Genomic DNA, 25,480 nt, shown 5'->3' on the forward strand with positions numbered 1-25,480 from the left:
TTGTGAATTAATGCAAAAGTTATAAATGTTTTAGCATAAAGACATAGTAAAAATAATCCGATTTGAAAAAAAAAATTGGTGGTATGGGCCATGCCTACTCTAATCTTTAATGATGGCCTAACCAATTTTTATCAAGTTAAGAGAGAGAATCTCTAGCAGTGGCTTTCTCCATTACTGGCATTTAGAAGGCATAACCATTTTTATATTCTTTCTCATATTTTACTGATATATTTCTAATCACAAGTTTTTCAAAAGGTTAATAGAAATTGCAATGCTTTATTGTCATGATGCTTAAATGATTTCTTTTTCAATAAAGTGTATGTTATTAAAGAGAAAAATGATTTTGCAACCCGTGCATTCAAGTATGCACTGCCATCTGTCTTAAGCCTAGGTAATCAATGGTGTAAGTGAGGTCAGTTTATTTCTCATAGATTTCCTAGCATCCCTACATAAGTAGCCATAATGGAATTGATTTCTAGGCTGAAGCAGCTTTTATTATATACAAGGATTTGATGATGACTATATTAAGCATTGGCCTTTGATTAGTGGTGGGCTTTCTTGGATACAGAGGTTTCAGCAATTTTATACTTAAATATTAAAAGTGTAATATTTTGCACATTTGAATATGTTATATATTCACTACTTGTCCTTTTTATTTAATTTTTTTATTTCCTGTACAAATCCTTAATGCTCCATGATCTTGACTTTTCTATATCTCAAATTACTCTGGTTTCTTCCCATAGACATGTCCTTGATGCTTATCTCAAGAGACACAAAAGAATAAGGTAGCAAGTTAGAGCATGAGGGATACATGTGTCTGGGACCCTCTGCTCCTCTGGAAAGGCCTGAGCATGTAACTTTAATTGTGCAAGCCTCAGTATTCTCATTTCAAAAATAGGTATAAAAAAACCCCCACTTAGATGATAGTTATGTAAAGCAGAATCAGTACTATGTTGATAAAACTTGGCAGGGTGCCTAACATGGGCAAATGAATGGTAGTAATTTTTACTATCATCGTCTGCTCTTACTACTGCTGAGTCAAAGCAACACTCTTTTACAGGAATCAATGAGAGTCCACATAGATAGTCTCTGAGCAAAAAGGGCCCTGTACAGTTTAAATTATTTTCTCCAGAGTACCCCCACATCCCTCCAGTGCCCAGGACTATTTAATAGGGCAAATTAGGGATGAAGCTCATTATATTAATCTAAAATGATCTTTCTGCAAATGATTTCAAAAACCACCAATGTATAGAGCAAAGAGGACCTCTAGGCAAATACAGGCATGGAAAACACTGTGAGGCTAAGGAGATCTGTGTTTCACCCAGCATCCTACCTGCCCCAGAACTGTCTTTCTTATCTGAACTCCACTACTAATGCTTTGTTCTGATTTGGGACACAGATGGTAACTGGCAGTGTCACCTCTACTTGGAAGTCACAGCATTCCTTGTGCCCCCCTCCCCACTGCCTCTCCAAAACGCAGTGGGCTGTGGTCGGATCAGTCATCCCTCAGAGACCCCATGTGACAACTACAGTCCTACATGCCCAGGGTCCTGGCTCAAAGCAAGACTGGTTAAAAAATAATTTGTCACTTACCTGGAAAAGCCTGTATGCCATGCTAAATCTAATTTGTCCAAATATTTTCAAGTGCTGACTCGTATTTTAAACCAAGCAGCCGACAAAAATTTACCTGTAGGCTTGCTTAATCAGATTTCACCCTAGTCAGAGCCTAGCCAAAGAAATAAACTTCCTTCATGAGCACAGATTTCCAAATCCATCAAAAAATATGCCCCAGAGCCAACATGACTTTTTTTTTTTTTTAGAAGGATTTGCTAAATGATCACCCAGGAAATGTGTGTGTTCATCTATAAGACAGGGTCAGGGGTTAGGAAGAGAGGCACTTTTTTTGTGTTTCAGTAAGTAATTTTCCTTGTTACAATAAAAAAATCACATCACTTGTTGGAAATCTGATTGGTACCCAAATGCTCCGGGAAAGTGTTTGCAATTCCTGATTATTTATTCCCAGATCTTTTTAGATGTGCTATGTGTGAATCAGCCTAGCCTGCATTTAAGACTTGAAAAAATGTTCTTTAGGACTCCTTGGTATCAAAGCATCCATTAATTACTGAAAGGATGAGACAGTAGTTTACTGGAAGTCAGAAGCCACATATTCTTTGTTCTAAAAGGGATAAAAAGAGTCTTCCATATAAAGGAGAGCCACTTTTTAAAGATACTCTTTTAATATCCTGCTGAAAAATAGGCATTTTTTCCCCTATCATGAAGAGCTCTTTCAAAATGGTCTTTCTGTGGTAACATCCACATTCCACTAGAAAATATTCTCGTGTTTCTGGCAATGATACACTAATTACTGACTATACATTTTTAATAGTTTAATCTGTCATATTCTGGGAGAGGAGTGATTCTGATTCCAAACAAAACTACAAGGCATGACCAAACGCATTATGAAATGTGTGGTTTCACGAGCACACGTATCTTACTTTTCAGAGCAAGTTTCCCTGCCGTATTATGTTGGGAAGCATGTTGGCCATCCAGAAGAAATTCAGGTCACAATTTGAAAGCAGATCACTTTATATACCTGGCTTTGTTAGCACTTCTGGGTTGCTTGTAACAGAAACTCATTCAAGTCATCTTAAGCAGATGAAAGCTTATTATAAAGATACAGGAGGGTCTTGAGGAGCTCAAGGAGACAGAAGCTAGAAAGTAGAAGTCTTTTTTTTTTTTTTTACATCTTTAGTTCCTATTTGTATCTGCATGATTCCTTCCTTTTTCTTTTAAGTGTATTGAGGGCTGAGCCTAAGGGTCCACTTTACCACCTCTGGGTAAAAGATAGGCATTTTTTATGGTATTCATAATTTATATTTTATTATTACTTGTAATATACAGCTTAAAGTAAATGCAAGGTCTCATAAAAGAAGACCCGATCTCACTGAATAAAGAGGAGGAGCTAGATCAGAATTTGGACTACATCCTTAGTATTTTTTCTTCTGCTATAAACAGGCTCCTTCAGTCTGTGCCATGGCTGGTTACTGGTACTGAGTTCGCAGGTTAAAGATTGATACTCACTGACAGTCTCTTGGACCTAAAGCCAAAGACCCTGGTCCATCCTTGGGTCAGGTGGCTCATACCTGGTCTGGTTGGCTGTGGCCTTGGGATACAGAACAAACATGGCAGACACGATCTTCTACCTGTGGTCTCTCTGTGTGAACATTTCCTTAGAAAAAGTGGCAGGACAGATTCCTTACCACATTCCCTTCTCACACACTAAAAAGGTTCGTATTCTAACTTCTGAAAGGCCAGATGCATCTGGGCCAGCATCAGCTCTCAAGAGGATGGTATTATAAGAGCTTCTATTCATCATCTGGTCACAGTTTAGTGTCTGCAGGAAGCAGGGCTGACAGAGGTGTGAGTTAAGAGTCTTTTCCGAGACACTTCTTACTTCATTCGCAGGAATACACCTCTCACTTTCATGGGCTTCAAAGTTGCTTCCTAGAACAAGAAAATGTCTGTTATTTAAAATGGATTCATTATCAAAATGTGACCAGGGGTGTCCTCGTCTTTCCTAGCACGTCCTTTAAAGACTGCTAAAACCCCAGATATTATTTATGAATGAGTCAAAATAGCAGCATGTCATCTGATGGGATGCTTGGGTTATTTATTTATTAATTTATCCCTCTCTATTGGAAAACTTACCATCTGGATGCTGTCCAAACTTAACAAACCCATAAATTAAAACCCAAGGCAAATTGACTACATCAGGGGCGACCTTCAAACCTCCTCTTATCCCAACCAGCCATTTCCCATCCTTCCTGCACTAAAAGGAGAGAGGAATAAAACAGAAATATGCACAAATGCTGATGAACCTGCTCCTCTTTTATTCAGTGAGATCAAGTTTTCTTTTATGAGACTTTGCATTATTTTCAACTGTATGTTACAAATGACAATAAAGTGAGAATTGCCAATACCGTCCAAGAGTAACATTTCTAAAATAATGCACCTCATTTCATATTGCCTGGACACCTTCCACCTGTCACAAGGCATTGTCCAATCTGATTTTCCAACTTGCATTTTTCTGGCTCCAGTCAAATGACTTCATAAATTGCTTTCATGATTATCCTCACGTTTCCATGAAGGATATAGGTTTGATGAATAAATATATTGTTTACAATTTGCCACTATCACTCGTGTGTCCTGAGTTACTCAAGTTTTAAATTGCATGAGGCTTTTAGTGAAATCATGTATATCCAAACACAGGTTTAACTGTTTGCTGATATATATTCTCCATATATACACAATTCTAAAATGATGGGGAAAATGTTTCTTGTGTTTTTTAAATTTAAGTTGCTTTCTGCAATTTTTTGAATGAAGGTCATAATGACATTTGGCCACACAAAAAAAGGGGAGTATGGTTTTTTTAAAAAAGAAAAAAACAGAGCTGGGGTTGCGTTTCAGCAGTAGAGCGCTGGCCTAGCATGTATGAAGCACTGGGTTCGATCCTCAGTACCACATAAAAATAAAATAAAGATTTAAAAAAAAAAAAAAACTAGGTTATTGGTCTTTTTTTTTTTTTTTTTGGTACCTGAGATTAAAATCAGGGGCACTTAACCACTGAGCCACATAGTCAGATATTTTTATATTTGATTTACGGACAGGATCTCACTAAGTTACTTAGGACCTTACTATAACTTGCTGAGACTGGTTTTGAACTTGGGATCCTCCTGCCTCAGCCTCCCAAACTGCTGGGATTACATGCATGGGCCACTGCACCCAGCCTATTATTAGTATGTATCTGGTGTCCCAAGGTCAAACTGTCAGATTTCTCACAAATGAGTTGCTTCTAAAAATAGTCTAATTGAAATACTGCCATAAGGAATTTTTAGTGGGAGGGATTCGGACAAAACATAAGACTAATTAGTAGTTTTGAACAGATGATAGAACATTTCTATTAATTAAAACCTCAGCCTAGGGATTTATTGTAGAATTGTGGTTCAGTAGGTATTAGTCAGCTTGAGCATGTTTTACGGGTAAAGGGGATCAGGCTTTTACTGGAAATGCCCTCATTGATCAATCAGTTGACCAGCAAGTGAGGATGGAGGAGGCGTGGGTCCTGGAGAGGTAGGGGACGAATAAATCACAGCATCCAGTTTGGGAGGCAAGATGCATTCATGCACGGTTAATGAACTACGAAATGAGGAATTGTTGAGTTGCAGACAAATCTGAGGCTATGACATGATTTTCTATAATGGAATTAATTGTGCAAGATGCTAAACAAAACACAGAATTGTTATCTGCTTCATTTAGGATGAAGTGTGATTTGCCTTTGGAATGTACCGGAATGTACTGTGATTGACCCCAGCTATTTAACAGTCAAGAAATAGGTGTTGAGCATTAATATATTCCCATTTAATGAGCTAGGTGTCCGAGGTACGACTAATACCCTAACTGCCTTTGTAGCACACTAAGTGACTTAGAGACCAATATGGAAGGTAAGGAAATATGAAACTTACCTGATCAGGAAGCTCAAGGACTTTTTTCTTAGAGATGCTATATATTCCCTGAAACAGAACAGAGAGAGAATTGGAAAGGAGAAATGGGGAAAAGTTTGTCCCAGGGAATCAAGGACAAGAGTTTGGTAGAGAATAGCATATTTGAGAAAGAGTCTTAGATGGCTGTTGGGCAGATTGGCATGATGAAAGAATATAGACAGGTAGATAGAGAATGTGACAATAATGAGCCTGGATTTTATCCTAAGGGAAATGAGACTCCTTTCCAACATTCTGATCAGAATGCTCCCTGAGGAAGATGACTGGACCGTGGATTGGATCAAAGAAGCCCGTGGTCTACAGTTACCTTGGGAGGCTCGGGAAGCAGTACAACTAAGTGATGATGGTTACTTCTCCAGATCTGACCCGAGGCAGGGTCCTGGAAAAGAAGCTGACAGATTTAGGGGATATTTAGCAAATGAGGTTGGCATGTCTTGGGGTTGGGTGTGCATGGAAGATATATAAGATGTGAAGGTTTTGTGGTTTGTGCAGTTGGCTCCAAGGTGCTGCTATAAGCAGAGAGCACTTGGAAGAACTGACACGGGAAGAGAAAGATAAAGTCTACTTTAACATATGCAGTGTATCTAGTTGTCGAGGTCTAAGAAGCCAGTGGTGTGGATGGATATGCCACTCAAGGACAAATTAGAACTGGAAATGAAGATCTGAAAGGCATTAGTACCCACATAGGAATCCATGACTTAACACTTTTACGCTGTTGGCAAGTCATAAATTAGTTCAACCACTAGGGAAATCTCGAAAGATTAGGCATGAAACCATCACATGACCCAGCTATACCACTCCTGGGTATTTATCCTGAAGAACTGAAGTCATCAAACTACAGTCGTACACGCATACCTATGTGTATAGCAGCACAATTCACAATAGCCAAACAGTTGAGCCTAGGTATCTTCAATGGATAAAGAAAATATGATGTATATACACCATGGAGTTTTATTCAGCCATAAAGAAGAATGAAATTATAGCATTTGCAGGAAAATGGATGGAACTGGAGAATATGATGTTAACCCAAACAAGCCAAACTCAGAAGGTCAAAGGTTGCCTGTTTTCTCCCTCCTATATAAAAGCTAGTGATGAAAAGGGAAATAAAGGCAGGGGGATCTCATGAAAATCCAAGGGAGATCAGTAGAGTAGAGGAAAGGAACCCAGGAGAGGGAGGAGTGGAGGGAAAAGGGAAATACTGGGGAATGATACTGGCTAAATTATTATATTGTGTGCATGTACAAATATGTAACAACAAATTCCATTATTATGTGCAACTATAATGCACTAATAAAAAATATGAAAAAAAAGGAATTAATGTCTTAGGGCTGAGGAGAGTGACTAGGGACAGTTGGGTTGAGTGTGTACTGGTACCCCTGGGTTCTGTGACCTTTAGGAGACACCTGGGGGACCAGGGAGGGAGCAGAGGCTACAGAAATGGGATTGCCAGAGAAGCAGAAGGACAATGTGTGCTCACAGAAGCCCAGGATCCATTTGCTTGGAGAAATGCAGGAATAGTCAGCAGGGCTGGGTACACCCTCCACATCATGTGGGGATAAGAAATAAAAAGAAACTCCCAGCTACAAGCAACCTTACCAGTGACCCCTGCCCAAGCAATCACTGAAAATTTCATCAAAATGGATTAGAATAAAAGTATTCAACACCCCATTGGCTGCACAAACCTGAATATCAAATGCAGTGTTATAGGAAATTCTCAAGTTTCCAGTGGCTGAACCGGCAACCCCAATAGAGCCTTTGTGGCCAAGGGAGGAAGGCAACCACTGGATTTTATTGAAGAACATTCCAATTTTACCAAAGTATTGAAGAAAGGAGGGAAGCAGCAAATCTGATTTAGTGAAGACATTTTCTTTGACAGCAAGATTTACTCCGGGGTGTAAATTTGCCATGATCGAGACTAAAATGCAGCGAAAGTTCAATTTCACCTATATCTCATTCAACGCCTAACGTGATTTAAATGACAGGATTTCAGAAGTGACAACGTAGCCTTGGATCTAAATATATTTTTTATGGTTGGAAACTTTAATTTCAGATCAGTGAAAAATCATGACGCCTCTTCATGTGGAAGCGACTTAAAGAGTGGAGTGTGGGGCCCCGTGTAGATGGTTTTGTCAGGCAGAACTATTAATGCTGAGGGGAATCAGATGGCAGAATTTGCACAGGCTTATCTATAAATTTGCTCCCGCAAGATAATATTGAAATGGTTGAATGACTGACCTAGTTCTGAGATAGAGACACGATGAGTTCATCTTGTTTTAATCTCACATTGGATGTTCAATTTGCCTGTGACATGCTGGCATGGATGCTCTATAAAAGTATTATTCGTGCACAACCCAGCTCCTGCCTCCTCTTCCAGCTGCATCTGGAAATATTTTCAATTTTTTTCTCAGCTCAGGCTCCAGCTACCACCTTCCTTCCAAAGCCTTTGCCTCTTTCCACCTCAGGACATTTGAACCTTCTCTCTCAGCTCATTCTGCCTCTGAGTAGACTTCCTGTCATATGCTACTTTTGGAGAAAGGCTTTTCTCACTTTCTTGTTTACATCTAATTTCCTTGTTCTCTACTATCATTATCTCTTGTCCCCTGTATTTTTTTAGTAACAAGAATTGAACCCAGGGCCACTTAGTCACTGAGTCACATCCTCAGCCCTTTTCCATACTTTATTTAGAGACAGCGCCTCACTGAGTTGCTTAGGGCCTCACTAAGTTGCTGAGACTGGCTTTGAACTCACAATCCTCCTGCCTCAGCCTCCCAAGCTGCTGGGATTACAGGCTTGCACCACAGCACCCAGCTCCCTGTACTTTTTTTGAGTGAATGGAAATGAGGCAGGAGGTGAATGGACTAAACACCACCTTAGTACTGTTTTAGGTTTCCAGAGATCATGTTGACTACTGATTCTCGCAGAGAAAATGTTAACACAGGTGAACGTTCCATTCCATGTTTCCTGAGTGTGTTTGCTGAGTATTTGGATGTTTTGAAAACTCATGGGAAACCTGAGTTGTCAGTGTTATCTCTGTGCCCATTACATGAGGATCCAGTGCTCATTCTGGCCATCTATTTGTGATGGGAAAACAGCCTGAAGGAGTAAGAGTGAAGGGGTACTGGCAGGGGTGCCAGGCACAGGCACAAACTTAATTCTCCTCAAGGGCATGAGGAGTCATCCCTGTTCACAGTGTCAGGATCACATTCTTCATCTCAACCCATTAGGGCCAATATGTGTGCACTTATATGAGGCATGGAGAGATCAAATCACCTGGGATCACCCAGCCAGTTGAGTCATCTAGGAGAGCCGATGGAGCTCAGCTTCTCATGGAGGTCTGATGGTGGGGTGTTTTTGAAAGACAGCTGATCAAAGCCCTGTGTTGAGTCTGCAGGTTGAATGTCTTTCACAGCATTCTTCTTCTTCTTCTTTTTTTTTTTTTCTGTCTCTCTCTCCCTTCCTAGTTTGTCTGTTACAGTTACTGCCAGGTATGTATCTGTTACAGTTCTTACCAGCAGCCAGGAACTGGGGCACATGCCTGTAATCCCAGCAGCTCAGGAGCCTGGGGCAGGAGGACTGGGAGTTCAAAGCCAGCCTCAGCAACTTAGTGAGACTTTGTATGTCAATAAAATATAAAAAGGGCTGGATGTGGCTCAATGGTTAAGCACCCCTGGGTTCAATCCCTGGTACCAAAATCATCATCATAATAATAATTATTTAAAAATCTTAGGAGCTAGGGTGCATTTCTCTGTTTTGATGATTGAAAAAGGTGGGCAAGTATTTGAGGGAAAGGTATTACAGCAGTCCTAAATCAGCATCCCCTGCAAAGAAATTTTCTTAGTGACTGTGCTAGCAGAAGAAAATAATGAATAATTGAAAAATAAATAAGAGCAAAGCCATAACTTGGATGAGCTTTCTGTATGATCCTGTTTCATCGACTTGGTCTCAACGGCAGGTGCCAGATCTGTAATGTAATGGGAACAGTCACATTCTATTACTTTTAAATTAACTCGGTCCATGCAGCTATCATCATCCACAGCTCCTCCTTGGAGAGGAGGACTGCATCTCTGATTCCAGATGGATGAGAGTGTCCTGCACCCAGGGCTCCAAGGAGTGGACCTCCGAACCTCTGAGTCAGGTTCATTTAAAGTGCAAATCTGAACATCAAGGCTGTCTTGGGGCTTGAGAATGGCCCTGTTTTCCGACTGCATTCCGAGACCAGCAAAAGACAAAGCTAGGAGAGAGTGACATGAATTCATGGTCACCAGACCCTGCTAGTAGCTCAAAACCCTTAGTGTCCCCTGAAAGATGGAATGACACCTTGCAACATAAAACCAAACAGAAAGGTGACAGTTCTGCTTGTCAGGCCCTGAAAGTGGATGTGGTGGCATGGGGTGGGAAACTGTGAAGATTCTTCCAGGACATTTCAGAATAATTGTAACAATAATGCATTAAGGTGTCAGTCGGCAAAATGATTAATTTAATTTCTCTTCATTTTTCTCACTTATTTGCTTTTGGTCCTGTCTTCAGTGTCCCCTATTTAAAAAATACAACGCATCCTGTTCTGCCCAGTCCTCAGAACTCTCTCTCTCTCTGAAGTCCTTTATTATTGCAAAGTGACATATGTGAAACCTTCCCACTGACATTCATAGACTTATAATCCTACTCCTTCAATTGCTTTATTAATGCTTTGGCTTTCAGCATAAAAGCCAGCACATTGAAAACCACAGAAAATTTCTGATTATGACAGTGACATTTATCATTTTCTAATGGAGAAGCTGTAGCTTCTAGCCAGGAAGTTGGGAGGTGCATCCAATGCGGAATTCCTCATTTTAAATGCAGCCCTTGCTGAGAAGAGCTATGCTCCCAGGCTCTGGATAATTCTTAACCCTCAGAGAGATGTAGGCCTATGTCCAGTAATTGGCAGAGGCACTGTGTGTTTTTAACTGAAGTTTTTATGGGTAAAGAATTGATGTCTTATTAATGTAGTGATGCCTTTAACACATCAAGTGCTGTCTCTGTTTCAGACACTGCTTAACCCACTTGGTATGTATCAGTGAACAGAATAATATTCTGGCCACCATGGATCTCATTCTAGCAAGGGGGAGATGAGCTGGAAAACATTAGAAATAACTGTCTGTCTTGTAAAGCATAAAATTCTTTTTTGGGGAAAAAATATTGTGTCCTTTCAGGTAAGTCTTTTGAGTCAGAGATTTGGAGAGGTTGTGGGTTATAGATGAAGAGACTGAGGTTTAAGCCAGGTCTCCAAAGAGGTGAGTCTCATTTGGCAAATCACAGAAATCCATCAGGCATTCCAATTTAGGCATATAAAAAAATAATAAAACCTGGGTTATTACAAATTAAACATGCTTTTTCTTTTTTCCTTTCCAACTTTTGAATCCTCTTTTCTGCTATCTGAGCCCTGGCATTTGGGGGACCAGTGGCCTACCCTCATGCCACTCCCCCCTCTAGTGAGACTTGGGTTGAGTCAGGAGAATTCTGAATGTGACATCTGTGTGTGACGCTGACAGCATGTCGTGAGATCTTTTCAAGAGTTAATAAGTGTGGGTGCTGGCTTGAGGCAAGCTTTCACTTTACTTTCTTTGCTGTTCCGAGTGATTCACTGACCTGAATCAGTTTTAAAGGTTCACTTATAGATGCAACTTCTTGAGAAGGAAAAAAAAAAGATTAAAATATCCCTAGAGCAACTTTACTGAGATTTTGGTCCAAAAGGAAACCGTGTAAATAAACAGCAAGAAAAAAGCAAGAGCTAAGGCAGCGGAGCTGCAGAACAAGCCAGAAGACAAATGCTGGGTAATTTGTACCATCCTCTGATTAAATGGCCATGAGCAAATCATCCGGGCCTCCGAGGCACACTCCATCGCTCTTTGTTGTGGCGGTGGGATGACACACGCCTGTACAGAGCTCTGCACTCACATAACTCACACCCGATTGCCACCACGTCCCCATCACCCTGAGTGCTGCATACACAGTGTTCCCTAGGAGTCAGGGATGGGCATTATTTAATGGAGGATCTAATCTCTCAGCAGCCTTATCAGCAAAGTGCCTATTTTGTCCTCAGTTTGCAGGTATGAACCAGGGGCCTTGCGTGATTAGTGATTCCCAGGATATGTAGATAGTTGGGTGATAACAGGTGGGGTGGGAATGCCAGGCAGTTCAAGAGGTGATATAAGAACATTCCATTTCTATACTGATAGGTCATTTCTAATTATTTGATGCCAGATAACAGAATTGAAGGTTCTTTGGTTTTTTTTTTTTTTTTTGGTACCAGAGACTGAACCCAGAGGTGTTACCCATTGAGCCACATCCCCAACTCTTTTTATTTTTTATTTTGAGGCTGAGTCTTGCCAAGTTTCTTAGGGCCTCCCTACATTGCTGACACTGGCTTTGAACTTGCAATCCTCCTATATAAGCTTCCCAAGCCTCCCACCCAGCAGGATTGATGAAATTTGTGTCTCATTATTGTCCTTCCTGATGGGCTAATGGATGTCTCCAACCCTCACCTCCTGTCTCTAATCTACCTCTCCCAGTGCATGTGTCCTGTGCACCTTGGATATAGGGCAACATCCCTCTATGTGTCAGATGCCTGGAGCACCTTGTCTTGGTCATGACAACCAGGATGCTCTCAATATTGCCAAATACTCCCCGGGGAGCAAAATCTCCCCTTTTGAGAACGTGTAGTCCAGATGCTCAAGTAACACACACCTCCTCTCAGGTGTCCAAATTGAACTCTTTGTCTCTACTCATCTTCTAATCTGTGTAGCAGCAGTTGTCTGTGGCTATGTGTATTACTCTGCCAAGAGGGCTGTGACCAAAGACCAGTGGCTTAACAATAAAAATGTATTTTGAGTGGGTCTAAGTGATCAAGACCATCCAAGGTCAAAGTATAGTTCAGGAAGGTAACTTGCCTTGTCCTCTTTCTGCACTTAGGGAGCCTGAGGGAGGGCAAGGTCTGTGGTACCTCTATTCAAAGTGCACTAAACCCCCTGTGAGGTCTCGACCCTCCTGACCTCATCTACCTCTCAATTCCCCCCAGAGGTCCCAATTCCAGATACCATGAGGGTTAGGGGATGACATCTGAGTGGCAGGGAGAGGCCCAAACGTTCAGTCCATTGCTGAGCTTTGATCCATTGGAAGGATGGAACAGACAGTCCAGCTCTTTTAGAGTCTTTGGAAAAATTATTTAACTTTTGTTAGTGCATTTAGTGACTTGCTAAATTGGAATAAAATCAGTTGTCTCATTGGTTGGATTTGGAGATTAAATGAAATAATCTATCCCAAGATGTGTAATTTTTAACATGAAATAAATTTTTTCCTATATTTTTGTTCCTCTGGAAGTCTAATGCCCCCTATGTGGGTGATGTAGGTTCACTTTAAAGATAGAAAAATATATTAATTTTTATAGTCTAATAATGAAGAAATACGTATTTGGAGAGAGAAGGCGATTGGCCTTTTTTTTTATTGTTGGTCGTTCAAAACCTTACACAGTTCTTAATACATCATATTTCACAGTTTGATTCAAGCGGGTTATGAACTCCCAACTTTACCCCATATACAGATTGCTGTATCACATCAGTTACCCTTCCATTGATTGACATATTGCCATTCTAGTGTCTGATGTATTCTGCTGTCAGTCCTATTCTCTACTATCCCCCCTCCCCTCCCCTCCCCTCCCCTTTTCTCTCTCTACCCCTTCTACTGTAAATCATTTCTTCCATTTGTATTATCTTGTCTTACCCCTCCATTACATAGTTCTTGAAATATCATATTTCACATTTTGATTCAAGTGGGTTATGAACTCCCATTTTACCCCGTATAAGGCTTGCAGAATCACATCAGTTACACTTCCATTGATTTACATATTGCCATCCTAGTGTCTGTTATATTCTGCTGCCTTTCCTATCCTCTACTATCCCCCCTCCCCTCCCCTCTTCTCTCTCTACCCCCACTACTGTAATTCATTCCTCCCCCTTGTATTATTTTTCCCTTTCCCCTCACTTCCTCTTGTATGTAATTTTGTATAACCCTGAGGGTCTCGTTCCATTTCCATGCAATTTCCCTTCTCTCTCCCTTTCCCTCCCACCTCTCAAACCTGTTTAATGTTGGTCTTCTTCTCATGCTCTTCTTCCCTAATCTGTTCTTAATTACTCTCCTTATATCAAAGAAGACATTTGGCATTTGTTTTTTAGGGCTTGGCTAGCTTCGCTTAGCATAATCTGCTCTAATGCCATCCATTTCCCTCCAAATTCTATGATTTTGTCATTTCTTAATGCACAGTAATACTCCATTGTGTATAAATGCCACATTTTTTTTTATCCATTTGTCTATTGAAGGGCATCTAGGTTGGTTCCATAGTCTTGCTATTGTGAATTGTGCTGCTATGAACATCGATGTAGCAGTGTCCCTGTAGCATGCTCTTTTTAGGTCTTTAGGGAATAGACCGAGAAGGGGGATAGCTGGGTCAAATGGTGGTTCCATTCCCAGCTTTCCAAGAAATCTCCATACTGCTTTCCAAATTGGCTGCACCAATTTGCAGTCCCACCAACAATGTACAAGTGTACCCTTTTCCCCACATCCTCGCCAGCACTTATTGTTGTTTGACTTTGTAATGGCTGCCAATCTTACTGGAGTGAGATGGTATCTTAGGGTGGTTTTGATTTGCATTTCTCTGACTGCTAGAGATGGTGAGCATTTTTTCATGTACTTGTTGATTGATTGTATGTCCTCCTCTGAGAAGTGTCTGTTCAAGTCCTTGGCCCATTTGTTGATGGGATTATTTGTTATCTTATTGTCTAATTTTCTGAGTTCTTTATATACTCTGGATATTAGGGCTCTATCTGAAGTGTGAGGAGTAAAGATTTGTTCCCATGATGTAGGCTCCCAATTTACCTCTCTTATTGTTTCTTTTGCTGAGAAAAAACTTTTTAGTTTGAGTAAGTCCCATTTGTTGATTCTAGATGTTAACTCTTGTGCTATAGGTGTCATATTGAGGAATTTGGAGCCTGACCCCACAGCATGTAGGTCGTAGCCAACTTTCTCTTCTATCAGATGCCGTGTCTCTGATTTGATATCAAGCTCCTTGATCCATTTTGAGTTAACTTTTGTGCATGGTGAGAGAAAGGGATTCAATTTCATTTTGTTGCATATGGATTTCCAGCTTTCCCAGCACCATTTGTTGAAGATGCTATCCTTCCTCCATTGCATGCTTTTAGCCCCTTTATCAAATATAAGAAAGTTGTAGTTTTGTGGGTTGGTTTCTGTGTCCTCTATTCTGTACCATTGGTCCACCCGCCTGTTTTGGTACCAGTACCATGCTGTTTTTGTTACTATTGCTCTGTAGTATAGTTTGAAATCTGGAATCGCTATACCACCTGATTCACACTTCCTGCTTAGTATTGTTTTTGCTATTCTGGGTCTTTTATTCTTCCATATGAATTTCATGATTGCTTTCTCTATTTCTACAAGAAATGTCGTTGGGATTTTGATTGGCATTGCATTAAACCTATAGAGAACTTCTGGTGATATCGCCATTTTGATGATGTTAGTTCTGCCTATCCATGAACAGGGTATATTTTTCCATCTTCTAAGGTCTTCTTCAATTTCTCTCTTTAGGGTTCTGTAGTTTTCATTGTATAAGTCTTTCACCTCTTTTGTTAGGTTGATTCTCAAGTATTTTATTCTTTTTGAGGATATTGTGAATGGAGTGGTTGTCCTCGTTTCCATTTCAGAGGATTTGTCGCTGATATACAGGAATGCCTTTGATTTATGCGTGTTGATTTTATAACCTGCCACTTTGCTGAATTCATTTATTAGCTCTAATAGTTTCTTTGTAGACCCTTTTGGGTCTGCTAGGTATAGAATCATGTCATCTGCAAATAGTGATAATTTAAGTTCTTCTTTTCCTATTTTTATGCCTTTAATTTCTTTCGTCTGTCTAATTGCTCTGGCCAGTGTTTCGAGAACTATGTTGAACAGAAGTGGTGAGAGAGGGCATCCCTGTCTTGTTCCAGATTTTAGAGGGAATGCCTTCAATTTTTCTCCATTCAGAATGATGCTAGCCTGAGGCTTAGTATAAATTGCTTTTACAATGTTGAGGTATGTTCCTGTTATCCCTAGTTTTTCGAGAGTTTTGAACATAAACGGATGCTGTACTTTGTCGAATGCTTTTTCCGCATCTATTGAGATGATCATATGGTTCTTATTTTTAAGTCTATTGATGTGGTGAATAACATTTATTGATTTCCGTATATTGAACCAGCCTTGCATACCAGGGATGAATCCTACTTGATCATGGTGCACAATTTTTTTGATATGTTTTTGTATCCGATTTGCCATAATTTTATTGAGGATTTTTGCATCTAGGTTCATTAGAGATATTGGTCTGTAGTTTTCTTTCTTTGAAGTGTCTTTGTCTGGTTTCGGAATCAGGGTGATGTTGGCCTCATAGAATGAATTTGGAAGTTCTCCCTCTTTTTCCATTTCCTGAAATAGCTTGAAAAGTATTGGTATTAGTTCTTCTTTAAAGGTTTTGTAAAACTCTGCTGTATACCCATCCGGTCCTGGGCTTTTCTTAGATGATAATCTTTTGATGGTTTCTTCTATTTCCTCAATTGATATTGGTCTGTTTAGGTTGTCTATATCCTCCTGACTCAATCTGGGCAGATTATATGACTTAATAAATTTATCAATGCGTTCACTATCTTCTATTTTATTGGAGTATAAGGATTCAAAATAAATTCTGATTATCTTCTGTATTTCTGAAGTGTCTGTCCTGATCTTGCCTTTTCCATCCCGTATGCTAGTAATTTGAGTTCTCTCTCTTCTTCTCTTCGTTAGCATGGCTAAGGGTCTGTCAATTTTATTTATCTTTTCAAAGAACCAACTTTTCGTTTTGTCAATTTTTTCAATTGTTTCTTTTGTTTCGATTTCATTAATTTCAGCTCTGATTTTAATTATTTCTTGCCTTCTACTTCTTTTGCTGTTGTTTTGCTCTTCTTTTTCTAGGATTTTGAAATGAAGTATGAGATCATTTATTTGTTGGTTTTTTCTTTTTTTAAGGAATGAACTCCAAGCAATGAATTTTCCTCTTAGAACTGCTTTCAATGTGTCCCATAGATTCCGATACGTTGTGTCTGTGTTTTCATTAAACTCTAAGAATTTTTTAATTTCCTCCTTGATGTCTTCTAAAACCCATTGATCATTAAGTAACCTATTGTTCATTCTCCAAGTGATGCATGATTTTTCCTTGCTTCTTTTATCGTTGATTTTTAGTTTCATTCCATTATGATCAGATAAGATGCATGGTATTATCTCCGCTCCTTTATATTGTCTAAGAGTTGCCCTGTGACATAATATATGATCTATTTTTGAGAAGGATCCATGTGCTGCTGAGAAAAAAGTGTAGCTGCTTGATGTTGGGTGGTATATTCTATATATGTCAATTAAGTCTAGGTTGTTAATTGTGTTATTCAGTTCTATAGTTTCCTTATTCAACTTTTGTTTGGAAGATCTGTCCAGTGGTGAGAGAAGTGTGTTGAAGTCTCCCATGATTATTGTATGGTGGTCTATTAGACTCTTGAACTTGAGAAGAGTTTGCTTGATGAACACAGCAGCACCGTTGTTTGGGGCATATATATTTATGATTGTTATGTCTTGTTGGTGTATGGTTCCCTTGAGCAGTATGTAGTGTCCTTCTTTATCCCTTTTGATTAACTTTGGTTTGAAATCTATTTTATTTGATATGAGTATGGACACTCCTGCTTGTTTCCGCAGTCCATATGAGTGATATGATTTTTCCCAACCTTTCACCTTCAGTCTATGTATATCTTTTCCTATCAAATGCGTCTCCTGTAGGCAGCATATTGTTGGGTCTTGTTTTGTGATCCATTCAACTAGCCTGTGTCTCTTAATTGGTGAGTTTAAGCCATTAACATTTAGGGTTATTATTGAGATATGGTTTGTTCTTCCAGCCATATTTGTTTATTAATGCTGCTAAACCTGATTTGTTTTCCTCTTTGATTATTTTACCCCCTTTACTGTCCTACCTCCCACTGTTGGTTTTCATTGTTGTTTTCCATTTCCTCTTCCTGTAGTGTTTTGCCAAGGATTTTTTGAAGAGATGGTTTTCTAGCTGCAAATTCTTTTAACTTTTGTTTATCATGGAATGTTTTAATTTCATCTTCCATCCTGAAGCTTAATTTCGCCAGATACATGATTCTTGGTTGGAACCCATTTTCTTTTAGCGTTTGAAATATGTTATTCCAGGATCTTCTAGCTTTTAGAATCTGTGTTGAGAGATCAGCTGTTATCCTGATTGGTTTACCCCTAAATGTAATCTGCTTCCTTTCTCTTGTAGCTTTTAAAATTCTCTCCTTATTCTGTATGTTGGACATCTTCATTATAATGTGTCTAGGTGTGGATCTCTTATGATTTTGCACATTCGGCGACCTGTAGGCTTCTAGGATTTGGGGTTCTGTCTCATTCTTCAAGTCTGGGAAGTTTTCTCGTATTATTTCACTGAATACATTGTTTATTCCTTGGTTTGGAGCTCTGTGCCTTCCTGTATCCCAATGACTCTTAAGTTTGGTCTTTTGATATTATCCCATATTTCTTGGATGTTCTGCTCATGGTTTCTTAGCAGACTTGCTGAGCTGTCTATGTTCTTTTCAAGTTGAAATACTCTGTCTTCATTGTCTGATGTTCTATCTTCTAAGTGATCCACTCTGCTGGTAGTATTCTCAATTGAGTTTTTAAGTTGGTTTATTGCTTCCTGCATTTCTAGGATTTCTATTTGTTTGTTTTTTATTTCCTCTATCTCCCTGTGAAATTGATCTTTTACTTCCTGGATTTGTTTATGTAGTTCCTTGTCAATGTGATCTTTCATTGTCTGATTTTGCTGTCTCATGTCTTCTTTGAGACTCCAGATCATCTGAAGCATGTATATACTGACCTCTCTGTCTGACATTCCATCTGTTGCAGCTATTACCTCTTCTAAAGTTGAGTTGACCTGCATTGCCTGTGGTCCTTTCTTTCCTTGTCTTTTCATACTGCTGGCATTTCTTTCTGCTTAGTGAAACTGTTGTGTTTTTGAAATTTTCCCTCTATTTATTTATATTGCTCTTGTATAGTTGAAAAGTCTCCCTTGCAGGACAGGTAGTGGCTGTGATCCTCCTCCAATTGGTGTGATCCGTCTACCACGCTGGCGGACCCTAGGTCTGCTCTGCTGGCCGGTGGAGGGTCCGCCTACCCAGCAGGCGCGAGGGGCACCTCTGTCTCTCCGCAGGTTGCTGGGCCTAACCTCCCGATGGGTCCCCGGTTCGCCTACCTTGCAGGCACTGGGGGAGGGGCCAGCTCTGCCCCTCGACAGGCCACTGGGCCTGATCTGCCAGTGGTCACAGTCCCACCTACTTTGCAGGCACTGGGGGAGGGGACGGGCCTGCCCCTCAGCAGGCCGCTGGACCTGTCCTGCTGGTGGGTTGCAGGACCGCGTTCCCTGCAGGCACGTGTGTCAGCTCTGTCACTCGGCAGGTTGCTGGGCCTGACCTGCCCGTGGGTCGCCGGTTCTCCTACCTTGCAGGCACTGGGGGTGGGGCTGGCTCCGCCCCGCAACAGGCCGCTGGGCCTGATCTACTGGTGGTCACAGTCCCGCCTACCTTGCAGGCACTGGGGGAGGGGACGGTCCTGCCCCTCATCAGGCCGCTAGGGTACAACTTAAATTAAAAAACAAAACTATTTTTGGAAAGCCACTAAGAAACCTCTGGAAAGTTTCTTACCATCTCTGGTAAGAATTAAGTGTTTTCCTGCAATAAGGACAAAAATCCTTTTCTCTAATAAAATTGTGGAAACAAGATGAGTAATAGCAATGAAAAAGCTTAGAATGTTCTCAGAGTACAGCTGTACGTGTTTTGTCCCACATTTCTCTCAAGGCCAGTCATGGTCTCCTACACAAATGGCAACTTCAGATCCCAGATTTCGATGGATCTGAAGATCATCTATATACAGAATTACTATTTGCCATCCCGACAAGTTCTTTTCATAAATGATTGGTTAAACAAATGACCACACGTGAAATTAGACGTTTGGTTGGTTTCTTTGGTACCAGCGATTGAACCCAGAATGGCTACATCCCCAGCCCATTTTATTTTTTATTTTGAGACAAGGTCTTGCTAAATTGCTGGGCTGGCCTTGAACTTGTGTTCCTCCTGGCTGGGCCTCCTGAGCCGAGGGGATTACAAGCATGCACCACTGCTCCCCGCTGGCTGTGTGTTAAATTTGATTTAAGAAGGCTTTTGAGTGATCAGCCGTGGAGGGACTCCTGAAGCTGGTGAGCCTTAAATGTGCTTTGCAAGGATGTCACCGCACTGCCAACACAGCTGTAAACACTTGTCGCCTTTGCTGGTAACAGTTACAGTGCTCGCCTTTCCCCCGAAGCCTTAGGAACAGTGCTAATCATTAAGTATGTTTAATAAAAAATATCTCAGCTTGCCAGTGACTCTCTGTTTTAAATATTTTAAAGTTATTCCACGCAGTGAGACACTCTTGACATTAAATAGATTTAATAGGAAATTGTTGGTTTCTGATGGTTTTCAGTGTTAAGTGTTTTTTATAGGTAGTTACTTTTCCAGCCGACAACCAGCTTTTTGTCTTTAATATTTAAAAAGTTGCTTTTATAGCTTCTTGGTACATCTGTGTATAAAACACAACGTGAGGATTGCCTCTCCATTTTGAAAGACGTCTTCCTAACGAACGTGAGAAAGAAAGCGTTTTCATTTGCTAAGCATATTTAATTCACAGACCAAAGGAGATTCCAGATTTCACAAATTGGAGACACCCCCCCCCAAAAAAAATATCAGTTTCAATGTCTTGTGAGATGTGAGATACCAAGGTGCACTTGGAGAAATATGTTTATCCAGCACTGAGCACCTATGGTGAATGTGCTGAGGTGTTTATTAAGATGTATAATGCTTTGTCCCATTGAAACTCTCTTGAGACCTTGCAGAAAAGTCACTTCATCTTCATAGAAACTGCTCGTGGTTCTCCTAAGTAGTTTTTAGTTGTGTGTAAGGCAGTGATGTGTGTTTGTCAGAGGTTTGTTAGTGACATCAGGTAGATCTGAGAATACACCTTTATTTCTATATTAGGAGAACCCTTCTGTAAGGTATAGATCTGAAAGCCTGGGTTTGGGTAATTTTGCCATCTTAGATTCTTATGGGGGCTAAGTGCTGGGGTGGGTGAGCTGCACAGGCAGGTATAGAGGTGGACACAGGTGACGTTAAAGGGCCCCTGCATAGAGTCATGGCTCCTTTGCTTCTCTCATGCATTCTGGGTCATGCCCTTGAACCTCTTGGTGTCTCTGTATCTCCCTGTGTGATGTGGGCACCAGTGTCTGCTGCTTGTATTGGGAATCAGATAAGCTGATGCATATTGAAGTCTTTGCACCCACAATCTATTCATTGTTCATTCAATATATACTGTTAGTATATTATTCTTCTGTGTAATTGAAGAGCAGACTTAATCCTTTGCAGAGAATGATTGACGTGGAGACTTAGAAGCCTCTCTGGAGGCTGAATTGGGTAATTCCAGAACTCTGAACATTGTCTCTTCCCTTGCAGCACCCAGTGAACAATGGCACATTTTTCCAGGGCTGAGAAGATTGTTATCAAAAGGTTGAGATGACATGGTTCTGAATTCTAGAAACTCCAAGCTGTAACTTTGAGCCTGAAGTTGACAATGAATCGAGGGTGTCCTGGAATTTCTCCCTCTTTGTCACCATGGAAATTCTGCAAACATTCTTCCTCCAGATACAACTTACATCAGACCCCTGACTCTGATGTCTCCCACTTGTGGCTCTCCCTCCTCTGCCTCCAGACAGGTGTTCTGGGAGATGACCCAGGATTAAAGTGGAGACAGAAAGGAGCTTCTCATTTCTGCTAGCAAAATCTTCCCCCAGACCCCATGTGCCCAGACAAAATGGTAATGATAGTTATGATGGTGACAGTGAAGGTGATGCTGCTGCTGTTGTTTTTAGATTTTAATGACAATGTTGTTGGTGGTCGTGGTGATGAAAGTAGTGTTTGTGGGGGTGGCAGCTCCCTTGTGCTGACAACCATGTGACCAGCCCAGGGCCTAGTGCTTTGTCTGTAATATCTCATTTAACCCTCATGGATGTTTCTTAATTCTGCATCATAACCCTTCCTCTTTATACTGGACAAGCTTTAGTTTCTGCACAGGTTACCCAAGAAATGATGAACTGAAGTCAGAACCTAGTCCTGCCTCTTGCTTTTAAGTGATTTTTGCTGCCTCTCGGGGAGCTTGGGAGATCTGGCAAGGCCAGCATGCCAGTTCCTTCAAGACCTCATAGGTTTGAGGGGACCTACTCAGAGTCAGACCAGTTTGACTGGGACTGTCCACAGCAGTTATAGAGTCAGGGATGTGGGTAGTGTTTCCAACCTTGGTCTGACCTCTCCTGAAGCCATGTTTAGAGACCAGCATGGGACAAACCTGGGCTTCGAAGGTAGAATCCAGGTATCTGTGTGCATCAGAACAAGTCTCAGGGTAGCTATGTCCATGACCTATGATTTTTGCCATGTGTCTTTATTATGCTGAAACCCTTTCCTAATTGAGCTTTTCTGATCTTCTGACATTTCCAAGGTCTCCTCTTTCTGTACAACTGATCTTTTTAAAAATTTATTATTATTTTTTGTGTGTGTGTGGTTGTAGATGGACAACATGTCTTTACTTTGTTTATTTTTATGTGGTGCTGAGGATCGAACCCACTGCCTCACACTTGCTCGGCAAGCACTCTACCACTGAGCCTCAACCTCCAGCCCCCCCCGTGGCCATTTTTTTTTTTATTGTTAATATCCCCGTGGGAAATGACCCTACTGGCTTCATCCTGGAAGAGTTCAGATTTCGTTCAGCTTCCTCTCTGGGTGTTCTGGAAACTTCTTCCATGCCCTACACTTCCCTGTGTCTCTCATGAGCATTTAGTGTCTACCTTGGTGCAGGGTTAGGTGTTCAGTAAAGATTAATTCCCTGCTTGAATGAATTCATGTTATGTTTGTATCTCAGAAACACATGAAGAAGTCTAGGATAGGATTAGGGTTCTGACCTTTACCTTTGACCCACACCTTCAAGGGGATCCAACTCTTTACTTATGTATAATTAACCACTTGTAGTAAAAATAAATTCCCAACTTGAAAAATGCTTTTTAGGTTTTTGTTGTTGTTTGTTTGTTTGTTTGTACCAGGAATAGAACCATGGGGCACTTAACCACTGAGCCACGTTCCTGTTTAGAGCCAGGGTCTCACTAAGTTGCTGAGGCTGACCTTGAACTCATGATCCTCCTGCCTCAGCCTCCTGAGCCATTGAAAATTTCATTTTTAACAGAAGGCATAAGGAAAAGTAAAAACATTTTCCTATTCTAATTTGATCATATGAAAGTTATCCTAACAAATACAAGGAAACCAATTTTTTTTCATTCGATTTCTGTATTTATTTTGCAGAATCAGCTCTATAGACTCACTTTTAGTGTTTTGTTCTCCAACATACAATATTGCTGGTTCTCATATCCTATTTACTGTCTTCAGCTGCATCCATCAAGACTTTTTTTTTTTTTTGGTGTTGCTGGGGATCGAAGCCAGGGCCTTGCACATGTGAGGCAAGCACTCTTCCAACTGAGCTATATCCCTAGCATCACATCAAGACATGTTAAATCAACATTAATTGTCACTAAATGATTTTTCTATCATTTATTTCAAAATGATTTTAATGTGGTCGTGTTTATTTTATTAAGAATTTTTCTCTCTGCTTTGGGACAGTGCAATAAGAATATTTTCCCCTTATGCAAACACTAGAGAACCCTGTGCATGAGAGAATAAAAGAGGCCCACAAAGAATGAAAGTTGTTGTGTTTTAAAAGGATGAGTAAACTATTATTGTGTATCTTTTAATTCATAAGGCTTTCTTTCCCCCCTTTCTGTTAGAGATTGGGTAATTCAGAGGATTACTTCATATGCATCCTGGCATCTCAGTTTCCATATAGAAAAACAAACTTTTATCGTGGGTTGTGTTTCTTCTTAAAACTTCTCATTTTAATGACTGGGACCAGGATAAGCTCTCTTGGGTTCCAGTGGGTTCCAGAAATATTGAGAACCCAACCCTGGTCGTAATCTGGTTAGTTAAGAAAGAACTATGTAAATAAAGAAACCAAGTTGAGAGTGAAAGCAAGTTTGAAATCTCCATCAAAGGCCATTAGAAAGCAGAGCTGCTTATTAAAATCATATTGGCCCAGTGGTGACGGTTAGTTTTTTTTTTTTTTTTTGGGGGGGGGGGCTGGGAATTGAACCCAGGAGCACTCAAACACTGAAGCACATTCCCAGTCCATTTTTATGTTTTATTTAAAGACAGGGCCTCGCTAAATTGTTGGGGCTGGCTTTGAACTTGCAATCCTCCTGCTTTGATGATTAGTATTAGTATTTTGAAACCTCTAGTTGAAACGTGGAATATGAAGGTGGCAATTTTCAGTTTTCTATGCATTTGGAAGATAATTTTTGCTTTGATGACAAAGCACTCAATATCCTCCACCATATTTTTCATTGTCTTTTGCTGCCTTCTTTCAGTGTTCCCCATATACAGAGTGCAATCATGAGATTGCTTTTGTAGAATTAAATGAACTGCTGGGCACTGTGGCACATGTCTCTAATCCCAGCGACTTGGGAGGCTGAGGCAGGAGGATTGCAAGTTCATAACCAGCCTCAACAATTTGGGGAGGCCTTAAGCAAGTTAGCAAAATAAAACATAAAAAGGGTTGGAGATGTGGCTCAGTGGTTAAGTGCTCCTGGGTTCAATCCCTGCTACCCAAAATAAATAAATAAAGAAAGAATGATTAAATGAACTATTACAACTATTACGTTCAAAGTAGTTAGCTGTGGCTATTAATAAAAAAATAAAGAGAATCAATAACATATGTTTTGCCGCAACATTTTCCTTCTTATTAATATCCTCCTAATCTCAGACATGTCATTGCTCAGCCCAAATGCCAGCACTTCCATTAAAGCTTTCCCCCTGTCACCCATCAGAATTAATTGCCCTTCTATATTCTTATTTACTTTTCCCTATATGTTTATTATAGCCCTTAATACTTAATGGATTTTATTATGTATGTCCTGGAAACTTGGGACCATTTCTTACCCATCCTTTCAATCAAATACTAGCATGGTAATTATTTTAAATTAAACAGCATTGTGGTGGAGGAGAGGATTTAAAAAAAAAAGTGTGACCCTGATAATGTGTTTTAGTTTTCTTTTATTATCATAAAGTGTTGGGTGAGGCCAGGGATCGAAGGTGGTGGTCCCAGAATCCTAGGATTCTTGGCTAGGCCCTGGGCTATGTGTTTGGAAGTAAAGCTAAGATTTTGGGTGCTGCTTTTCACAGGATGCAAACTCTGTCTGTGGTCAAATATTCATTATCCAACTCACAAAGAAGTCTCCCCAGATGGGAAGCCTTGAATTATTTATGCAGTGTTTATCTCTGAGTTTACTTCCCATCACAACCAATTAAGGCTATTTGGTTTCATTAAAAATAGCATTTTCTCATTTGGGAAAACATTTATCTGAAGGAAATTTAAATTTACCCACTCAGAGGCTCCAAAGCTATTGTGGAGTTAGCTCTTCCACCCTTAGCCAAGAAACAGAAAAGGGAAACCCATGCCGTTTTTCTCTGCAATGGACATATATATATATATATATATATATATATATATATATTTTTCCCCTTCTTAAATCTTTAACAGATATGAATTAGTAAAATGAAGCTTCATTTTTGTCCAGATTCTAGATTTAAATCTCTGCACATCAGAAATACATGTGGCACCTAAAGTAGAATGCATTGCTTCCTCCATCCTTC

At 40.2% G+C, this 25,480-nt stretch overlaps 1 protein-coding gene across 6 annotated transcripts in view; it reads right to left on the reverse strand.

Moving 5' to 3' along the window:
* Positions 1 to 2,863: 2,863 nt before the first annotated feature.
* Positions 2,864 to 25,480, reverse strand: part of LOC144369902 (uncharacterized) — a 64,110-nt gene continuing 41,493 nt past the window's right edge. For 5 of the 6 annotated variants that reach the window (XR_013429748.1, XR_013429747.1, XR_013429743.1 and 2 more), the window contains 2 exons: positions 5,523 to 5,570; positions 2,864 to 3,504 (listed from right to left, as the gene is read on the reverse strand). Coding sequence is in view for 1 of the 6 variants with exons in the window: in XM_078030406.1 (XP_077886532.1) it covers positions 3,451 to 3,504; positions 5,523 to 5,570 (102 nt within the window). In the remaining 5 variants the exon portion in view is untranslated. The remainder of the gene's footprint in view (positions 3,505 to 5,522; positions 5,571 to 25,480) is intronic. The other variant, XR_013429745.1, reaches the window with a different exon arrangement.

Source organism: Ictidomys tridecemlineatus, chromosome 13, assembly GCF_052094955.1.
Source record: "Ictidomys tridecemlineatus isolate mIctTri1 chromosome 13, mIctTri1.hap1, whole genome shotgun sequence".
NCBI lineage: Eukaryota > Metazoa > Chordata > Mammalia > Rodentia > Sciuridae > Ictidomys > Ictidomys tridecemlineatus.